The 20,468-nt window shown below is 42.2% G+C and overlaps 1 protein-coding gene across 1 annotated transcript in view; it reads right to left on the reverse strand.

The window, feature by feature from the left end:
* Ryr3 (ryanodine receptor 3) overlaps positions 1-20,468 on the reverse strand; it is a gene marked incomplete at its 5' end in the record, with an annotated part of 626,824 nt that overhangs the window by 378,693 nt on the left and 227,663 nt on the right. Inside the window, 13 exon segments of the mRNA XM_037205092.1 lie at positions 3,198-3,220; positions 3,223-3,249; positions 3,252-3,361; positions 6,582-6,624; positions 6,627-6,710; positions 6,713-6,743; positions 8,092-8,128; positions 9,340-9,475; positions 9,478-9,514; positions 11,175-11,194; positions 11,197-11,265; positions 11,268-11,360; positions 11,363-11,380. Coding sequence (XP_037060987.1) covers positions 3,198-3,220; positions 3,223-3,249; positions 3,252-3,361; positions 6,582-6,624; positions 6,627-6,710; positions 6,713-6,743; positions 8,092-8,128; positions 9,340-9,475; positions 9,478-9,514; positions 11,175-11,194; positions 11,197-11,265; positions 11,268-11,360; positions 11,363-11,380 — 728 coding nt within the window.

A 20,468-nucleotide genomic window follows, 5' to 3' on the forward strand; every position in this document is an offset into this window, starting at 1 on the left:
TGAGCACACTCTCACCATGATGAACAATGCAGAATTTTGTTTAGGACTAAAATAAGAAGAAAATACAAATGTAGGCTCCTCAGCATATACAAGAGGAAAGAAAATGGTACCACTGTTGTGGTAAACATAATTCCAGAAGGCTGTGGAAGGATTTATTTCTGTGATTATGCTAATGGAACATTGGATTATGCATGTGCAAGAGAAGCTGCTAACCAGTTGAACTTAAGCTGGAGGAAGATGCAGGCTTTATGTATTATAAGAGGGTTCTTTAAAAGCAGAGGTTTTATTGTTTGTTTGTTTTATTTTGTTTTTCTTTGTGGATGCAGAATAGAAAGTTAGAGAGATACGAATCATAAGAAGATGATGTTTTGAAGATAGAGGGACCATGTGAAAGGACTGTAGGCATACTCAGCTAGCAGAGAGTGACCCCAGCTACCAGTCAGCAAGGACATAGGACCTCAGAACAATAAACCTACAACATGAAAAATTGAGTACTATTAATAACTCAGAAAAACTCAGAAAGGGGTTCTTTCCAGACCCTCCAGAGTAGAGTCTGGCTCAGTCCAGCAGGAGCCTTGGTTTTTGCCTTGTGAGAGCTTAGGTGCCTGGTAAGCCCCCAGATCTGTGAAGTAATGGAGGCAAGTCGTTTTAAGCTGCTAATTTTATGGCAACTTGTTAGGCAGAAAAGTGGATACAAGTGATTTTCCAGCCAAGTTCGTCAGTCTGACAACACAAAATATCAGTGAGTGCTCATGAGGTGCCAGATACTGCTCCATGGACAGTGAGCACAGAGCTGGGCCCTGCCCTGGGACAACTGACCAGCTGGACAAGGCTCCCCTGCTCCAGCAATGCTCAGAACCTGGACTCGAGATGTCATGGACTTCCTTGATTTTTGTACCTAAGGTTCTTTTTTTTTTATCACTGGCTGACCTATTTGTCCTTGTGTTGATAGACACCCCATTTCTAGTCATATGTGAAGGTCAGGCCCTAGAAACTGGCCAGAATTTACAGCTAGAATCTCTCATAAATCTGAATCCCACAACTGGCTCTGTCTTTTATGTACTTGGTATGGGGCAGTTACTCAGGACTGACTCTTGAAGGTATATTTTAGTCCTCATTTTTCTACTGATTTTATTAAGTGGGAGAGAGAAAGGTTTTTCAGATTGCCTAGCACCATTTAATGGGAGGCCTGGGAACATTGTTTAAGAGAATGTTTCTCTCATTGTTTTGGTCCATTCTGAATTGAAGGCCAGTGTATAAATATTGCTGTCCTGTTCTTCTTGAGATAATTGAAAAATGAAAATGACAACAGCTGTGGAATAACAATGATCCAGCTGCCAGGGACCAGACACATGGCTGGACACTTCTGTCTCACTGAGATTAGAAGGGGATAGCTGAGTAGGAGCCTCCTAAGGTTCTCAGCAGAACCCTGCCACTGTCCCACCCAGCAAAGCTCTGTGGGACTAGAATGCTGAGCAGTAGGAGAAGAGTATGAATGTATAGAATAAAGAAGATGCCCCAGGAGAGCATGTTCACACCCTGCTCAAAGACGATAATGGTCCATCCTGTCTGATATTACCTAGGAATCACCGTGCAGGATGTGATGAAGCTGCTGCATCATCCTTCTCTTGGTTGTAGCATCTTGTTAACCTCATGAACCCGTCAGAGGCAGGCAAGTCACTGCTATTGCAAATGCCACCCTGTTTTGTTGTTAATTCATTCATGTTTGCAGATCTCCAAAGTCCAACTGCTTGTGAAAGTTATTAGATGTTCCAGAATTCTCTGCAGCTCAGGAGGGACCCTTCAGTCCAGCTCATTTCAGAAGGTAATGGGAAAACACTAATGGAGTCTGGAGGACAGCAGTAATGTATATAAAAGCTTCTCGAGGGATTTGGGCTGAGGGAAGCATCGTAGTCAGTACTAGAAGAGTACTTTACTTTCTTCCTCAGAGCCGGGTTTCACAAATGCTTCTTTCTGGAAATGGCTGGGCCCTCCAGCTGCCAGTCAAGCTTGCCAAGTGTTGACTGTACTCCTCTTGGGAGGAGGTTCTGAGTGTGCCATTCACTGCAGAAACTACTGAAGAGACAGGCAAACTGCCTCCCTGTCGGTGAGCTGCTCCTGACATGCAGACAATGTTCGGTCCACCCATCATTTTTGGTTAACGAATCTTTCAGGACTGGAATGACTGCTGGATCTGTCTGCTATACACCTGGGCCCATCTCCCCAAGCAGAGGTGAGACAGTTGGCTGCCTAAAGCCTTTCATCCCACAGACTGTGACCTGGGGCTGACCAAAAATCAGGGTTTTTATCTATTATATAGTAACAGGGTATTACACATCTGCTGTGGTTATCTATACTGCTGACCCCAGGAGACTAAGTTTAGCTTCCTTAATTACTGAACATTACTTTTATGCTGAGACCTTCCATAGTTCCCTATTTCCTATGTATACCTCCCTCCCTCTCCAAATGGAACTCCCGTTACCAATCATAGAGCAAATTGTTATTCTATCTGTTGATCCATTGTGCCTCCCTAGAGTACTGCTCTCTTCACTCCCTCAAAACCAAGATTTTTCCCTAATGAGACTCTGCTGATTGTTCTTCATGGAAGAGAGAACTTCTTCAGCAAATTCTACCTACCCATATATGTGACTCACTGTCCTGTGCTTGAGAGTGTTGAGAATGCTTGGAAATACAATCCTCAGCATAGCATTTCCTATGGTGGACTCTATGGGTCTCTAGACTCATAAAGCACTACCAGGTAGTACCAACAAACAATTTTCTTGTTTCAGTTTTTATAGGTTTCTATTCTGAGTAAGCAAATGTCTTAAAGTGACAACTATTTCTGTCCACCCTTTAAATCTCCCATCTTATCTAACACAGATAGTATAAAGGCAACAGAGAAGTACTTTTAGAATAAATGAATAATCTTTCAGAGCTCAATAAGGAAAAGCTGCCGTTTCCTCTTGAGAGATGACCATTATATAAAAATCACCCAGTAAATAGATATATTTTTCTCTGTATAAAATTCGATCACTCTGTTCTTGTTTATTTGCTAATCTAATGGCCAGTATACCATACGGTTTCATCAACTGTATGGTGGAGGATGATGAAGTCCTCGTGGAAGAGAATGAAGAACATGACCATAAATCCCAGCCCAAAGCCCAAAGCAACAGCTCAGCCTCAGAAGCCACACCTACCTGATAGCAGGTGCCAAGTTCCTTCCATTAGCTGAGAAGGACAACATGCCATTGCCAGATCTACAAGGCAGCCAATCTCCAGGTCTACATTGCTCCGACTTGATCTTTGGGAACTGGCTACAATGTCCCCACCCCAGACCATATAGCAGTTGCTGCGTTTCACACTGAAAACCAGAGAAAAGAGAGGAGTTACAGAATATAGTCTGGGTGGTTTCTAATCATAACTCACTTGTAAAATGCCCCAGAACCCTTTCTATGAATGAAACCATTCAGCTACAACCAAATTTATGCAGGCATGAAGTACTGTGTGTGGAGATGTAGCAATATGGCAGGCTGCCCCTTCCAAAGACCTCAGTATTCAGATAGCTATTTCCCAAACTCATTAGAAATTCAATCTTCCGATACAAAGGAGGGTAATACTCCTATTTTAGGGACAGAAAATCAAAACACAGAGAGGAGACTAACCTTAGGTAAATCTATAGATGAATTTGGTATGAGAAGCAGAAACAGTAATATGGGTTCAGTATCCCTTTCTGATATCCAGGGTCACAGGCCCTAAAGTGCTTGGAAACTTGGCCATATTCCTTGGAATGGCAACTGGGGTCCAGATAGACTGCTTGTCTCTGATGGCCTCTTAGCTCCCTGAACTGTACTATACTGTTTGTTCCTGATCTCTAGAAGTCTATAATACACACAACTAAATAGCCTAAATAGCTAAATAACCACTTAGGTTCCTCTCTCGCTATCTGTGTACCAATTTTCAGAGTGTAGAATGCCATGTGGCCTTTACACTTAAAAGCAAACTGTGATGACCAAAAACCTTTAAAGGCTCCCAAACCAAATTTCTTATCTTTTTCACTTTTGTGGTGACAGGAATTAAACCCAGGATCCGATGCAGAGTAAGGAAGGGCTCTACTACTGAGCTACACCCCTAGCTCTCATTTCTTAACTGCAGAATTTTATACCTAGAGAGAGTTTTGGAGAAGACAGGCAATGTGAAATGTGATTCTCAGAACCCCTTACAATGGGTAGTGGAAAGAAGCAGTCAGTCCTGCTTCCTCAGCTCACCTGGGCTGCAACAGCTGAAGGACCTGGGCTTTTGAAGTGATGTGATGCAGGCTTTTGAAGTGATGTGATGTAATGTGGCCTTCTTAGGCTAAAGGATAATTGATTCTCCACTTGATGCTAGAGAAACCCTTTGAAACACACTGAGACTAATCTGATATGGCTTGGCCTAGGTTCCTACTGCAGTGCTCAGTTGTGTGAAGGAACCCAGAACATGCATTCAGCACTGTGCGATGGACAGATCCTTGAATCCTATATCCTGAAGGTGGTTTACCTCTCTGAGCTATTCTTTGGAAGATCCAGGCTGGATTAAGAGATACTGTTTTCTTCTGTTTCTAGAAGTCTGCCACATTCTGCTGTGAGTGGAAATCCCCTTTCTGAGTACATATCCCTTTCCGTTCATTTTCTCTTATATGGGGCAACAATGGGGCTGCTTTCTCAGGATGAGTGCCCTTGAGCAGAGACCTCTACAAACTGTGGCTTCCAGTTATAGCCATGGATAGATTTCTATAAAGATTGAACTCAAGCCATGTTATCACTGCTTTTTAAATTACAGAATTCAATTACTGATGTATTGAGCTGTGCATTGTGAAGTGGCAGGCTTTATGTATATTTTAAAGACACCAAATTTAAAATACCCTGAAACATGTAAAACTCAATCTTGTGTTTATTGCTTATTATGTCAGACAACGAACTAAGAATTATTGATCACCACAACGCACCAAGCTTTGCTTTAAGTGCCAATAGTAATAGTTGATATTTATCAAGTACTCAAGGTAAGGCACTGTCTTAAGCATTCTTTTATGAATTAATTCATTTACTTCTTACAGCACTCTGGGATTTGAATAATTATTCTAATTTTATATATAAGGAAATCAGAGTTCAAGCTTACATGGCTAGTAAGAGACTGGAATTCATTTCAAACCTAGTCAGTATCTAAGCTTGAGTTCAGAGCCTGTGCTTTTCATCATGGACCCATAGAGGTTTGCACTGAGGGTGCTATGACTCACCTCTGATGGTCAGCTTTTGATGAGCTCTATTATATAAAAAGCACTGACTGAAAAGGATCCATCACTTGGTAGGGTGTGAAGGCCTACCTAAGAAGGACCTACTACCTCTTGATACATGGCTACACAGAGAAAAGATGTTCCAAGCCCAGAGGATAGGAATTAGACAGATGATAAGATGTTTTTTTTCAGGTCCCATAAAAACAGATGGTTTTTTAAGGTCATGTTTGGGACACATCTATGTTGTATGATGTCTTGTTTGTGTTCTGACAAATAAAGCTTGCCTGGAGATCAGAGGGCAGAGCTAGCCACTAGTTAACCATAGAGCCCAGGAGGTAGAGGCTCATGCCTTTAATCCCAGCACCTGGGAGGCTCACAACTTCAGTTCCAGCACTTGGGAGGAGGAAGCAGGAAGATCAGGAGTTCAAGGCCACCCTGGGCTACAGGAGATTGAACTGGTCTAAAAGAGAAATAGCCAGGCAGTGGTGGCTCACGTCTTTAATCCCAGTACTAGGGAGTTGGAGACAGGAATATAAGGTAAGTGGAGACAGGATCTTGCCCCATTCAGTCTGAGGATTTGTAGAGACAAGATCGCCCCCATTTTGGTCTGAGATTTCATAGGGGTAAGATGAAGTCTCTAGTGGATGGCTGCTCTGCTTCTCTGATATTTCAGCTTTCACCTTGCTATCTGACTCTAGCTTTTATTGTTAAGACCAATTAGGATGGAGCTTCACATCTAGGCAAAGATTTTCCCTGAGAGCAGTGCCAGTGGACAATGGAGAACCCAGTGGGGGCTAAACATATTTCCCCAAAGAGTCCCAATTTCTACTCATTGGTTGTTATCAATGGTTTTCCATGTCTCCTTTATATTTTTTATGCTTTTAGAAATTATAAACCCTTGGGATGAGGTGTTTTGATTTGTCATTTGATGTGTGCTACTGTTCATCTGTTCAATTTTCCCCAAACTAGCTTCTCTTAGGCACACAGGCAATTTTTCTGTCTGGTTCTGATGTTGTAGAAATTGAGGCCTGCCTCAAAATTATGGAGCAAATGCAAGAGGGCTCTCTGACCCCAACTGTCTATCTTTATCTCCCATCCCTGAATTGTGATTTATATATGTGATAAATGAACCTCTGTTTCTACAGACACTCCCTTTTCACTGTCATTGGTGATCCCAGTTTCTTTAATGATTTTTAAAGTTAAGTTCCTGTTCACCTTTTAAGACAGGCTAGGATTCTTTCTCTATCTGGGGTGAAGGATGAGGTGTAAGTGACTATTGTAGGGAGAAAGGAGCCTCTTGGATCCTCCTTACCTTTCATGGACCCGACCTCTTTCATCTCCCAGGGTGACAGTCACGTACAGTTTTTATTCAGGTCAAACTTTTCACTGTATAAATGGTAGTCTGGAGTCACCCATCCAACCCAGACACATGATGGATCCTGCCAGCAAAAATGCGGATAGCATAGTAGCATTGCTGTGGAGGGGACAAGAGAATTCGTGAGTGGTGTCTGTCTGGGGAGGAGAGCTGAGGGATAAAATCAGTCAGCAGTTCACTTGGCTCATTTTTATGAAGAAGCACACATGGAAGGTTTCTTTTGCTTTTCCCAAGTTGGGCCTCACTTTGTAGCTCAGGCTGGCCTTGAACTTGTGGTGTCCCTCCTTTCTGAGTCTATGTCACCATGTCTGGCTAAAGCAACACACTGTCGAGGAGGTATACCATGCTGCACTCTAGACTCAGGAAAGGCTTTGGTTTATGCAATGTCTCGAGAAAGAAGCTGAAAAAGAAAATACTTATATCCCAGCCACCAACCCACTCTATGTGGCCTTTATGCCAACCACAGGCAGTGGTGAGGATAAAAATTCCCAATGAGGATCATACAATCTGTGAGGCTTATCACCACATTATAGTAATAGCTATGGCACCAAGGAAGGTGACCACTTCATCCCTTTCTTTACGACACTGAGTAGGTTTACTTATTCATACTATGCCAATTTTTTCTTGACTAAGCCAAAAAAAAAAAAAAAAGCATAGTCAGAAAAACCCTAGGCTTGAATCTTTGCACAACTGATTATTATTGTGTGAGCTTGGGTTAAGTCTTTTGTCTTCTCTGTACACAGTATCACGTATCTCACAGGGGTTGTGATTAAGTCAATTTAATGGAGATTAAATGGGAATATATATATAATGTTCTGGGCCATAGTGCCCACAATAGCAGGGTATGATTTCCTGCAGCAAGAATCTTAGTTTTGGTGTTGTTTAGTTTATGAACTCAAGGGAACTTTACAGAAGGGGCGGCTTTGTATTTCTCCCATGGACATCAGGTGCTGAGGAATATTGGAAGAAGGAAACTAGGAAGCATTTTCCCCTGACTACTGTCACTGAGGAAAGGAACCTGAAGTAGCTTCTATCCTCTGGGTACCTTCCTGCCTCTTCTTTGATTGCTTGCAAGATTGTTCCTGGCACCGAACAGAGACACCAGGGAACCGACTCATAGAAGTTGACACAAAAGAGCAAACAAAAGGATTTAATTGGGACTCTTCCAACTCATGTTTCTTTCAATCAGAAAGGCAGTGATGGGTCCCTGGTGGCAAATGGTAACAAGGACACATGATGCCCAATTAGGAGCTCCAGGTTGAGCTCTGCTTTCTTTCCCTTACTCGACAAACACCATAGAAATGTTCTGGAAGCATCCAAATGTATATTATGAGACAGAGTAATTGACAATTAAAGAAGATCTCTAGACAAATCTTTACTGTGTGGGGTATAGTACCAGGAGGAGCAGATCAAATAATTAAAGCCATAATTGAGCATATTTACTTACAGTTGTTGTGTGAGAGAGTATTTCTTGCATCTGTTTCCTAGGGGAGATAATCCACATTTTAGCTATTCAGTTGTGTAGAGAACCCCACAGTTCTGACAGGCAATTGATCTACCTTTAACGATCAAGGCAGGTTTAGGAAACTGGCTGTTTTCTATACACAAGTGACCTTAATTGGTCTTGGGAGTTGCTCATTTGTAAGCTGCTGCCACAGGCAGTACTATGACTTCCAGCATCCCCTGCTGCAGGTTATAAGTTACTGTGGAGGAGGATGGGGGCGCTGTAATAACACAGGTAGAGATGCCTCTGAATGGTTCCTATGCTCCCTCAAGCAGCTGTGCTTATTCAAAACCTTGGTGGATAGTGAACTGCTACGAGAGATTTGGACGAGACAGCTTAGACAGTAGGCACACACCAGCGATTAAAAATAGACATCAAAGGAAAGAAAGACAGCAAGGAATCCATTCCTCATCAGGAGGAAGAAATCACATTACTCAAGAGGCACACAGAGGCAAGGTTGGGAAATGCCCATAGCTAGGCAAAGACGGCAATTGGCCTCTGGAAATTTCTCATTTCACACAGAAGCAGTCTTTTTTGCTCTCAAACTCCAAGAATTATGAACACAAAGAGGTTCAAGCTCAGAGATTCCAAGAAAGCAGAAACATCCTCTCCAGATGTTGCTCTGTTTAGCTGCATGGGCTTCATAATTTTGTGTGCACCTCCATACACACATGCCCTTGCATGAACTCACATACACATATATAGTCATTTCTTTGTGTGTGCATGTGTGCAGGTACAAATTTGTGCATGCACGCAGGGCACATAGATGTATAGATGCACATATATGTATAGGCACATATGCATGTGTATGTACATGAGACGGAGGCTAGAGATCAACCTCAGGGGCGTTTCCAAGCCTCCATTTACTTTGTTTTTGAGAGTTTGCCTGTCCAGTGAGCACCTGAGATCTACCTGTTTCTGCTCTCTAGCACTGGAGGTCAGGTATATGCCACAATATCTTTCTTAAAACAAACAAACAAACATGGCTCTGGAGACCCAACACAGGTCTCTATGCTGTGCAGCAAACACTTCACAGACAAAATTATCTCCCCAGCCATTTACATCCTCATTTCTTTACCTGACTGAAAGCAGAGAGGCCACCGTAAACTCACTTCTTACGTTGTGGTTAAGTACAAAATAAACAGAAACAGTTGGTACCTCTGAGAATTACAGGACTGTCCACACCCTCACCTTTTCTGGAAGGCTTCACTGTCTAGACAGGGGCTGTGGCTGAAAGAGGAGTGGCATTCGATGGGCATGCTCAGGCGGCAGTAGATCATGTTGGCATTGCTGTTCTGTGTGCCGAATGTCTTGTGGGTCACCTTAGGCATGGGGGGCTGTCCATGGTGCCGTCAATTCTCACAACCTGGGAACATACCATGAGTCCTTAACCTGATATATAGGAGGGTGTGACCTTGACCCTGTTCCTGTCTCTCACCGACCTAACATTGAACAAGACATTCTGCAAACTATGGATATCACCAGCAATAAAGTAAACTATGCTATTCAAGAGGTGGGCTTTGTCTGCTAGGAAACCAGCTCTGGAGTTGAAACTTCTTGGTTGGAGAAATTAGTGATGTAAAACACATCCAAGTTCACTACAAGACCAAGGATGGAGAACAAACACTGGAGAGAGTAAGGCTGTCTGGGTGATATAGTGTGTGTCCTCATAATGTTGACCTTCTAAATTGGGGGTAATGGTAGAAAGAAAATCTTTCCAAAGATTTCCATTGTCAGTGGGCATCATTAGAACATCTTACAGAAAGGGACCAGAAAACCCCAAACTCAGGAAGAACCACACAAGCTCTCTCAGAGGGTACTTTTACCCCATAGGTTTCCAACAGTGCTGGAGTCCCAGCCCTAGAGTTGAGGTGTCCTGAGCCTGCTCTAAATCCTGAGACAATTCATGGTGTGGACCATAGGTACTGCAGAGTGGTAACCTGCAATATTAATAATTTACATGTGTGTGTGTGTGTGTGTGTATGTGTGTGTGTGTTCATATGTGCACATGTGTATATAAGCACAAGAACATGTATGCACCTGTGTGTGGAGGCCAACAATTTAGTTGAGAGACAGGTTCTCTCTTTACCCTGGAGTTCAGTAACTAGGCTGGGCTGGGCTAGCTGGCTAAAAAGCGCCATGGATCTGGCTGATTTTGCCTCCCTGGTACTAAACTTACAAGTGCCTTCTAACACACTTTCTATCAGACCTTTTATTTTTCCAGTTTAGAGTCTATTGTTTGCCAAAGGTGTGTGAGACTTCCAGGATTCAGAACCACACTTCTAAATAATGGTTATCCTGCAACCAGAGAACTACAATCTACCTCAAAATGTGAGGGTCAATGGGGAGGGCAATTAAGAGCTGGGGCTTGCCAGGTTCAGACCTTCTAGAAGGTGAGGTGAGGGCTTAGAGCAGTTGGAAGCAAACCCTGTCTTGATCCCAAGTAACACTGCAATGAAGCTGCTTTATTTGAAAGCATTCCCCCCCCCATGTCCATTACGTGAAAATCATGGTGTGTCTCATCAAAACAGATCCAGAACCCAAACTTGGCTTCTTACACTCTTTAGCACTTTGCTTTCCTTAAAGGTGGAAGCGCCATAATAAAGTCTCCCACTTCAGCTTAAATGCTAGTAACAGCACCAATATAAATAAGGCTGCAAATGTAAGTTATACACATGGAGGAACACACATTTTATCATATATAATGCCAAGTAGACTTGTTCAACTTTGTGAAGAAAACAATGTTTTAAGTCTCTGGACATGAAGTACCATGGCAATGCCCCTGTAGGAATGCTGGTAAAAAATCTGGTGACCTAGCCTGGGAAGCAGTCTGGAAAATTGTGTACAAGGCTATTAGCTCTTATGGGATGTTGTAAGTTAAAGGTCTGCAACTGTAGCTATGAAGACCCGAGGAGGTGATTGGTAGGCAGCCAGGGTGGGGACTTAGGTAACCATTTCCTGTTGACCGCAGACTTTGTGAAAACTTAATGCCTTGGCCCACTCGCCCACCCATGGTGTAAGGCTACCTCTATGTGGGGATGATCTTTGGCACATTCACAAACGTTGGGAGGCGCTTGCTGAACCACACTGCAACATCTCGGTTCATATTTACTGCAAAGGCTCGAAGCCCTCCTGGAGGCCACACATGGTATAAAATTTGAAGGTGCTGGCATCTGTCCCAAGATTCATGCGGCCAATCTGCGACAGCCCAGAGAGCAAATGGGCACAAAACCTGCAGAATAAAGATTGTGGCTTCAGTGAGGTACCATTGGAGGAAGCTGTGGAGAGGCTGGAGCTGTACTTCCTGTTCAGATTGGGAGCTCCAGGAAACAACCCTTGCCTGTCTTTTTGGCACACAAAATCAACAACAGGAAGCTGCCTGGACACAACACTGTCCTTAGTATATTGGATAGAAAGGTGAATTTTCTTCAAATTGATTTGTGAAAAAAATCATGCAGCTATGAGTGTTCTTAAGATGAAAGAGTAAAACGAATTTGAAAAAGGTGAAATCTATTATCTATGCCTTATTTAAAACTGATCTTAGGGCCTGGAAGGATGGTTGAACAGTTAAGAGCACTGAATGCTCTTCCAGAGAACCCAGGTTTGATTTCCAGCATCTACATGGAAGTTTACAACCATTCCAGTCCCTGGGTACCCAAAGCCCTCTTCCAGCCTCTGCCAGCACAGGGCATGCAAGTTGTTCACAAAATTCATGTAGTCAAAATATCCATCCATGTAAAATAAATAGAAACAAACCAACTTTGTAAGAACAATGAAGACATGGTGTCTGGTAGGGCACACCTGTAATTCCAGCCAGTGGGAGCCAAGGCAGGAAGATCCAAAGATCTAGACCAGTGTATTTACACAGGGAGTTTGAGGCCAGGCTGGACTACACAGTGAGACCATATCTTAGAAAATAAAAACACAACTAAAAACAAAATAGACATAAAGCAAAACAAAACAAAACAAAAGCCAAATAAAACCAAGAAAACGGTCAACCATGTGAGATAACAAATGTTAAATTCTTTACTACAGTAACTTTGTATCTTAAGTACACATGCTGCAGTTAATTTAAAAAATGACAGTGTATCTATTGATACTACTTTTATGGGGCTAAATGAGTGTTTTATGATTGGATATGAGGCCTGCCCCCATTGTAGGGAACCCAAGATACATACTATAAACCTGGTTAAAAATACATGCATGCCCATGGAAGAACAGCTTTTAGGTCCAAGCAGGTAATTAGATGCTGTTGTTGAGCTGCACTGATATAGTGTCAAGCTGCCTTCTGAACATGTATTTATACCCAGGGAGAAGCGTTACAGTCATGCTTCAACAGAGAAGTCTCTCTTTCCACAGAATGTTGGTGAATGCCCAAAGTGTGGAGAATAAGTGGTAGGAGAGTGCTCAGCCCTAAACAAGACATTTATCATTTATACCATTCCCTCTGAAAGCATTCTGGAAGCAGCAGTAGAAAGAGCCAGAAGACAGAGAGCAGGACTGTGATATGACATCCTCTGGGCAAGACACAGCCACTGTTAATTATGAAGTCATTGGTAGTGTGGATGTCTACGTGGAATCTTAGCAAGAATAGGCCTATCAACAGTCAGGCATGGATGGAGGTGGGACTCCAGGGGCTTTGCCCCTCACTAATAGACAGATTCAGTAACAGTGGTAGTTATACCCTTAGTTGTGTTCTTATTGGCAACCCCATGAGTTCCAATGGTAGTTCCAATCTAGAGGTCACACAGATGGCCCTAGTTAAATTAAATGGGTCATAACATCAACCCAAAAGTCAAGAATCTGGGCAAGGAACTCTAAGGGATGAGAGCTCACTGACAAGGACTGCAGGGAGGAAAAAGAGGGCTGCGTGGGACGTGTAATCAGGATACGTGGGACGTGTAATCCGGATACATGCACCTACATGACACTGCCAAAGAACAGAATTCAACAATAAAAGTGAAGTGCAGGGCGAATTATTCAACTGTTCTGGGCCTCAGACGGCTCATCAGTGAATGAGAGGTCAACGGTCCTTTGTGTTTTGAGAGCGTTGACTACTCAGACTATATTGCTGCTAGTTTACAAGCTTCCACCCCCTTGTCTACTGTCCTTCCTGAGGAGGAACACGAGAGCTGAGCTACACCAGACACATTTCGAGCTTTCTTTCCCACCACTACTATCATCTCTCCGAGCTCACTTCTATGACCTGATCATACTTAAACATTCACAACAGACCAAAGCAGAAGTTCAGATTGTCTGGCTTTCTTGTTTGTGGGCTATTTATAAATCATAATTGTAGACCAACAAATCAGGAAAGTAGGGAAAGCACTAATTATCTTGGATCTGGGAGGATGTGGGAGGCAAGCGGCTGGAAGACAGCTGAAGCTGCAGAGAGGGCCAGGAAGGGAAGGAACATCTCTGAGGCAGATGCCTTGTGCAGGCATTGGGGTTCCCCACAAAGAAAACTGGTGCCACTCCTAGGAGAAGTGGTTTTACTATTAATATTTTTTAGTGTGTGAAATAATGTGTTTCAGGAAGACATTTTCATCTTTTCTGGGAAAAAAAAGGGCAATTTTGAGACATTATGTTAAACAATAAGAACTTTTTATATTGTTCATATATCCCAAGGGTAAACTGCATTCTTTGTAGAGTAAGTACTTACATATTGTCATCTAAGCCACGGCATTCTTATTATATACAGACACTTTCGCCAGATAAGCCATGGGTGTTCACATAGATGAACTGAGCACTGCATACTAGTTGGTGGTATTAGGAAATATGAACATATTTAGGATAAAGACGTGTTTAGTACCATTGTTAAAACTAGAGAACATTAATGTCCTCCTAGCAGAATGTTGGAGTCCTCTGGTGGCCACCAAACATTGGGGCCAGATCTCTGGCCCTGTCACTCCAGAGAGGCAGTAGACTAAATCAGAAGCTACCCTAGCAATGCTATGCTTGCTACTTATAAACAAGTTACCTGGAAATCTGACTACAGGGTAGAACAAAGATTACCAGAAAATATTCCTAATTCCTCAGTGGGACAGGGAGCTCTGATACATGTTGTAACTAGACTTTGGGGATGAAGAGGAACTACTCCCTTCTCAAAGAGCTAATTACAGGGAATGGAATTTAAGAGAGTGAATGTTTTTTGATGTAAACCACCTTTCTCCTAAGACAGTATTTCAGTCATTCTGATAAAGGGTTAATTCAAGTCAGAAATACAATACTATGGTGCTTTTATCTTAGAGCCCAGATATTAAACACTCCAAGCTTGATGTGAACAGAGACCAGGAAACTTTAAGAATCTTTCTTCTCCTTTCCTCGTTCATAGAATTGTGGGATAGACACTCAGCAGGTGTAAAATTCTGGGTGGGAAGCAGCAAAAAGATGACTTAGCCTTGAGACAGACCCACTGACAAATGAAAGTGAGAGAAGTATTATTTGCTTTGAGTCTTCCCCCCCCCAAGGAACTTGGGTTTTTCATTATTATTAATAGATATTAATCAACTAGGATGAAACTGAAGAATTAAGGCACTGACAGACTTGACCAAGGTCATGAGGAGGACTACCAGTATGATATGATATCATACCCTCTGAGTCACAATTCAGCTACCAGTCAGTATGATAGAAGTAGATAGATGGTACAGGGATGAATGCCCTGGATTTAATTGGCAGTATGTCCCAGGGTAGAGTACATCACGTTATAGAATGGAGTAACTGTCCCTGTGGGCTGGAGCCCTCTCTTCTGGGGAAGGCTGAACACAGTAGAAGAAATATAAAAGCAATAGAAGTCACAGATGCTAGAGCAATGGGAGGTAAGTGTTGGGGACCCCTGGAGGGCTAAGTGGGTAGAGCTACAGAAGCTCAGTGATACAGTAGAAGAGAAGATAACACTAAAGCTTGAATCAGGCAAAGGACACCTAGGAAGTCATAGAAGAAAGATGAAGCTCTTTCTTTTGGAGAAGTAGATTTGATAGCTGGCCACATTCACTCAACTCTTTCCATCTATCCAACCAGGTCTAGCTAACCATCTCACTGTCTTGGGACTTATCAACTCAATGCATGAATATTTCATGTAACTTTATAATTCTGCATGATAGACAAGGGGGAGGGGCAACAATAATGCAATAAACTACAACAGTAAGTAATTGTCAATTGCTTTCTGAATGCTGGGCTGAACACTCTACAGATTTATGTCTTTATGCTCATTTTACAGATGAAGAACCAGGATTTAGAGAATTAAGTAACTTGCTCAATTTTACTAGGCAAACTGTAGCATGGTTATGTAGACACTTGTGGTCTGAATAGAACTCCAGAGCAAACATCAAAGGTGGAAGCCAGGGTAGATGTTTTCCAAGTCTACTCTAAACTAATTTGCTTTGTGGCTAGATCTTCCTTCCTTCTGCAAATGCTGCTGAGTCATATAGTTTACCATTTTGCCTCTTGATTAGGCTGTTGAAGACATACAGTTCCCTTAGAGGAACAGGTCTACCTGTACACAGGGATCAGGGATCCACATGAGTCTCTGAAGTTTATATGGATAACAGGACCCACTTGGCAAGGCCATATGACACTACCATTAGCATAGATTTTATTGTCACAAACTAGGACAGTCACTACATACACAACCAACTAACCTGTAGCCTAAATGAGACTGGCAATATAGGAAGAAGATAAATAAAAGGAGTAAAAATGCCATCTTCCTCTGCCCCTTCCTTACACTCAGCAAAAAGATATAACTTTTGAAGAGGTTCAAGATTGTATGCAAATGGAATTAAATTAAACCATGTATATAGAACCGCCATCCTATGAGAGCAAGAAGAAAGCATGAACTTAAAATTTTCAGAGGATCCTAGGTTCTGGTAAATTTGGTATTATATGCGTGGTATCTCATACTAGTTTTGTGATTAAGAGGGGGTGTTTTTTGTTTTGTTTTGTTTCATTTTAAATCTCATGTGGTTGATGGTTTATCAATAGCCTCAGAGGCCAGCTCTGAAAACTATCTTCAGGGTTCAGATTAGCTGCTACAGGAAGTGAAAGGAACTTAGGGTATCTGAGGGCAAACTCTCTCACACACATGCTGTTCCAAACATGTCTCTTTATTCTTCTACTTTTCTTGTCCTAATCGTATATAATTTCTTAGCTCTAATTCTCTGTTCTAATCCTCCTGCTTCTACCCATCTAGTCCAAAAAACCTCTTTTTACAGGAGGCTTGAAGCAATAAAAAAATTACAAGAGTTACTACCTCTTATTGGTCAAAAGAACATTCCTAGGGTAAGCAATAAGATGCTGAGCCATTTACCACGGCAACACAAGGTTTCAAGGTTTCAGGACCACAGGGAGGGGACACAGTGCCAGTGTGACAAACTCTGAGGCATAGGTCTTTATCAGCAGATGTGGCAAGTGAAGAACCGGCATGCTTTTCTTAGGGAACTTTATATACATAACCTTGGTTAGACACCTGCAGCTCTGATTTTGTGCATAATTGTAAAGTTTTAAACTTATGATCTATTTGCAAAGGCCTTTAGTCTAGTTTGAACTTGCTCTAAGGTAAAAATGAGCAAAATTTGTGCAGTTCCGTCTTAGACTGAGGAGAAATTGTTATTTTCTTGTGTTAGTCTGAGTTAAAGGAACAAGGTAGGCTTTTAAGTGTCTACAGTTTTTGTGAAACAACAGATCCAGCCATGGAGCATATCCTAGCATATTGTCCATATATCAAAATTGTACAGCTCAGTGAGAAGTCATCTTTCTGACCACCCACTGTAGTGGGTAGCCATTCTAGCTTTAATCTGGAAGTTCCAACCCCTATTGAGACTTCGACAACTGTCACATCTACAAGGTGGGGCCAAGGGAGGCACCTGGAGACCCGAGATCTGGATGGGCCAGCGCTCTCTCTGTTCCGGGACCCTGAATGGTGGAGGTGGACTGAGCAGAGCTCCAGAGAACACCACTGGGCTGCGATACATCTTCCCTAGACCCTGCGACCTACCTATCCCTTAATTTGTAAGTTACGCCATTAAATAAATCTCCTTTTAACTACGTAAAGTGGTCTTAATAATTTCACCAATAACCCACAAATGTATGTACCCAAAGATTGAGATGCAATCATGAGATTACATATACACATTACATGAAAATGCATGGCAATAGGGAGATATCATAACTATTCTTGCACAAGTGAAATTATAGATGAAGGCAACAGTTTTCAGACTCAGTGATCTATAAGCCTTGCTCAATAGATTATCCCATTGAGAATAATTCCTCTGGTGGGTTGGCACCTGAATTATCAATTGCTATAATTGCGTCACGGCCCACAATCGCTCATGACCATCACTCCTGACAGTGGTTGGTGGTTGGAAAGAAACAATTATCTGGAAAATCCAAATGATGATTGAGTGCCATTCATTTCAATCTGCAGACAGACATGAGGAGCATCACTAGTGGTAGGGCAGAAACAGATCTTGCAGAGAGGTGGTTAGAGGACCCTGGGCCGTTCTTGGGGTATTACTCTGAATGTCAACCATGGCACATGCTTTTATTCTTTTTATTTACTGCCAAGCCTCAAGATGGAATTCAGAGACAACCCTGTGATGACTGCATAGAATGCTCAGGACAGAGGAGGCAACACTTCTATGCCACATCAAGTTTCTGAGCACAGCACCACCTAGAGAGAGAATGATATAACAGGACCCTTTCGCACAAAGGCACAGATGGCAGGGGCATTTCCACTCAATAAGTTTTATTTTCTAACTTTAGCTGTTAGCAGAGTCCTGGGATCTTTTTTACTTAGACCAATGGGTAGGAACAGCACAAAAGGCTCTCCCTGTAAACTCCAAAGCTGCAGCAAGAGACAGGATGTTCCTCAGGGGACTGCACACACCAAAGCCTATTCCAGCTGTCTTATCCCAAGGTCTGGCAGGGTCTTCAGATTTTCTCTCTCTTTGCTTTAAGTGAAGGAAATGTGAAGCCTAACGGCAAAGCTTACTATTTGTGATGCAGAAGAGGATAGAGACAACAATGACTGCATAACTCTTCTGAGACAAAGGAGAAGGTACTTCCTACAATGGTTGTCCTCACTCTTCTACAGAAGACCAAACAATCTCTACTGAGGATCTTGGATCTAGGATGATACACTGGTGACCTGAAGAGTACTAGTACATAGGGCATTGTACCTTAAGGTGATTACAAAACATGATGTTTAGTTTCAACAGATGGTTCTCTTAAAAATCAAGGCAAGATTTGCTGCCTTGTTCTACATTTTGTACTGAACAAAGAGATGTGGTATGATTATCACTGGCCTCTGGGCTGTTGTTATTAAAGAACGACACATCAGCTTCCTTTCAACCATCCTTCTGCCCACTCCTGTGCTATCACAGAGCTGAAAGAGCCTTCCAATTATCTTGTCTCTGTATTATTAAAGCAGATACAATACTACAGTATAATGCACAAACATATTACAGTACAAGTCTATTATCAGACAGCGTCCTAAGAATAGAATTTGTTATTCTGAAGGTCAGATCATGTCCCTGCACAAAAAAGGCATCTCTTTCATCAAAGCACAGATCATCTTTGAAAGCTGAGCTACTCTCAAACAGTTCTCTCTCTGACAGCATCTCTCTGCTCAAACACTGTAGTATGCCCATTTCACAAGGCGAATGCTCAGCTCAGGTTAGACACGAATTTCTTGGATGAGAAGACTGGGTCTTGGCATGTAAGGCCACAATCTACACCGCATCTACCTTGCCCGATCTATCATTTATCCATCCCATATATAAATCTCTACCTTCTTACTGTCCCACCCCTTCCTGAGGCTTCCTGCTGCTACAACACTAGCCTCCTTGCATCTTAATGGGGTTACATTTCTCCTTTGACTTACTCATTCTGATTCTTTATTCAACATTCAATTCAGATGCCACTTCTGTGAGATTTTTTTTTCACTCTGCATTAGTCACTTGCTGTTTATAACTCATGTTCTGCATTATTAGTCACCTTTCCCTATTTTCATCTTACTCCACAATTAGAAAGGAGCTCTTCTGCATGGCCACCATTTGCCTTTGCTCCTGTGTTAGACTACTGTTTCTCAGAATGTAAGGTATATGCACATCGCCAGAGCCTCTGGGAAGGATGCAGATTTTGATTCTGCTGTGGGACTGAGATTCTGCATTTTTAACAAAGTGGGATATACCTTGAATATCAAGGCTTTATACTTAATGCAAAGCTATTCAAACTTCACAAAGTTCTCAACACTGCAAGTCAGACAAGATTCTCATCTTTCTTAATGAATCAAAGGCAGTAGATACATAATCCCCTTATAGGTCACACAGCAATAAAGTCAGGGAAAAAATGTTGGTCTATGGACTCTTCCTATTTTCCTTGGGGGAAACACCTGGATTGTCTAATCCTTCATTCTCTTCCTGAACTCAGAGATACAGCACTGCACATGCTTGGACCCTGGGATGACTCCCTACACTGCATTGATATCCTCTGCTGTGTCTCTTTCATTTGCGTCCAAAGCCACACAGGTGCCATTCCATCTGCTGGCAATACACATCTTCCCACTCAACTCTCCAATCAGGACATTCTTCAAAATGAATCTTAAACCTGTTAAAAGGCACTAAAGTATGACCCCCATCTGCATTTAGTGATTCTTTTTCTCTAAGAAAACAGATTCAGCTGCAACCTTTCTAATTCCCCAAATATTAGACTCCTGGAAACCTCTTGAGTGGTTCAGCTGGACATGCACATTGCAGACAACAGGTGCCTGTAAAAAGTATGTCTTCGTAAAGCTAAAACACTCTGTAAGTAATGAACATTTCTATCATGTGAACTCGGCTTTATATATTTTTATTCTCTTGCTCATGCAGTTATATCTCTCTAGTGTCTTTTAGACAGACTCTTTATGTTCATAACCTCTCAGAAATTCTGGCTAAAAGTAGTTCTAATCATTTACAGAGGGGGAATTGAAGCTCACAGAGGTTGAGATGTCACAAGTAGGCAGGTGTAGGATGAGGGCTCTTGTCTCCAGACTCAGAACAGCATCCTTCCTATCTGAAATTATGACGCTGAGTGCAGCACACACACAGCACAGGGATGAGCATGCAGGTGTGGTATGTCACTGTCAGAATTTCAAATCTGGGAAGAACAATGGAATTTATTTCTATCCTCTTACACTGATAGATGAAGAATCTGAAGCCCAGAGCAGTCAAGCAGTCTCCACAGGAGTTGCACAGTTTTAAAAGGAGCAGCTCTGCCAGTTTGTAGTCCGGCACTCTTTCTTCAAATGCCAACAATCTGTGTCTATCTTGTACGGTCATGCA

Source organism: Peromyscus leucopus, chromosome 4 (assembly GCF_004664715.2).
Source record: "Peromyscus leucopus breed LL Stock chromosome 4, UCI_PerLeu_2.1, whole genome shotgun sequence".
Taxonomy (NCBI): Eukaryota; Metazoa; Chordata; class Mammalia; order Rodentia; family Cricetidae; genus Peromyscus; species Peromyscus leucopus.